General features: G+C 41.7%; 1 protein-coding gene across 1 annotated transcript in view; it reads left to right on the top strand.

Annotated features, from left to right (window-relative positions):
• Positions 1–1,318, top strand: part of LOC107712286 (sodium-dependent neutral amino acid transporter B(0)AT1-like) — a 26,572-nt gene that overhangs the window by 15,170 nt on the left and 10,084 nt on the right. Inside the window, exons 5-7 of the mRNA XM_016517497.1 lie at positions 215–325; positions 515–627; positions 716–844. Of these exons, the coding sequence (XP_016372983.1) occupies positions 215–325; positions 515–627; positions 716–844 (353 nt within the window). The remainder of the gene's footprint in view (positions 1–214; positions 326–514; positions 628–715; positions 845–1,318) is intronic.

Consider the following 1,318-nt stretch of genomic DNA (forward strand, 5'->3'; position numbering starts at 1 on the left):
GTTTTTTTCTGTATTTTTGATCAAATAAATGCAGCCTTGATGAGCAGAAGACAACATTACAAACATTTGACCAGTAGTGTATATATTTGTGAGAAATGTGACTATTGTCATGCAAAAAATGTCATGCAGCCCTTAAAAAATGGATACATTTTCTTTATGCTAAATATAATTTCTGGGCAGGTGTTGAGGGTCTGTGATGTTTCTATCTTGTCAGGCTGTGTACGTGACCTCCACGCTTCCGTACCTCGTCCTGACCATCTTCCTGATCAGAGGACTGACGCTCAAAGGCTCCGTCAGCGGAATCAAGTTCCTCTTCACTCCAGATGTAAGTCTGACACAAACACATCCAGCTGACTTCACGTCATGCAGCTCAGATGTTCTGCAGAGAAGAAAGCAAGCCATGCATGTTCAGAAAGACTCTTCATAATGCCGTCCACCAGTGCATAACTCGTACTAGATGGCATGCATATAATATGATGATATATGACGATGCATTTGCTGCTGGTTTGTGTAGCTGGACGAGCTGCTGAATCCGACGACGTGGCTGGATGCGGGTGCGCAGGTGTTTTACTCCTTCTCTCTGGCGTTTGGAGGACTCATCTCCTTCTCCAGCTACAACTCGGTCCAGTCAGTAACTCCAGCCTTTCTGCTTGACAGCCGCTGAGTTTGTGTTCAGTGTAATGACTGTAAGAAATGCTCCTCTGTATGTCTGCAGTAATAACTGCGAGCAGGACGCCGTCATCATCTCCGTAATTAACGGCCTCACGTCCATTTACGCAGCCATCGTGATTTACTCCATCATCGGCTTCAGAGCCACGGAGGGGTTTGACGACTGTCTCAACGGGTGAGTGTTTTCTGTCTCGAACAGATACTGAGAGACTGTATCTATTGATCAGTGTCAGGACATCAGGACATCTGATATCAAACACCCGACTGACTCAAAATCATCTCGAGTTCAACAACAAATAAGAACTGCCATTATTTACTCACTTTCATGTTGTTTTTCTCTGTGGAACACACAAAAAAGGAAAGATTATTTATGTAGCTCTTATGTACAACACTTTATAGTGACCACAGTTGTGCAGCTCATAAAAGTAGTCCATATGAGTCTTCTAAATCAGTGTTTCCCAACCTTTTTTTAGTCGCGGCACACTTTGGAAATTTTAACAAACTTGTGGCACCCTACAAAATTAATTTTGTCACAATATTTGAATTTCTAACTTCGATATGATCATTTGAAAAGTATAGATATTCGGTACAGCAGGGAAGAACTGCAGAATGTAATGTCATACAGATATTTTTAATATTATAAAAAAAA

The sequence above is a fragment of the Sinocyclocheilus rhinocerous genome, unplaced genomic scaffold (assembly GCF_001515625.1).
Source record: "Sinocyclocheilus rhinocerous isolate Xijiao unplaced genomic scaffold, SAMN03320098_v1.1 scaffold3283, whole genome shotgun sequence".
NCBI classification, from domain to species: domain Eukaryota; kingdom Metazoa; phylum Chordata; class Actinopteri; order Cypriniformes; family Cyprinidae; genus Sinocyclocheilus; species Sinocyclocheilus rhinocerous.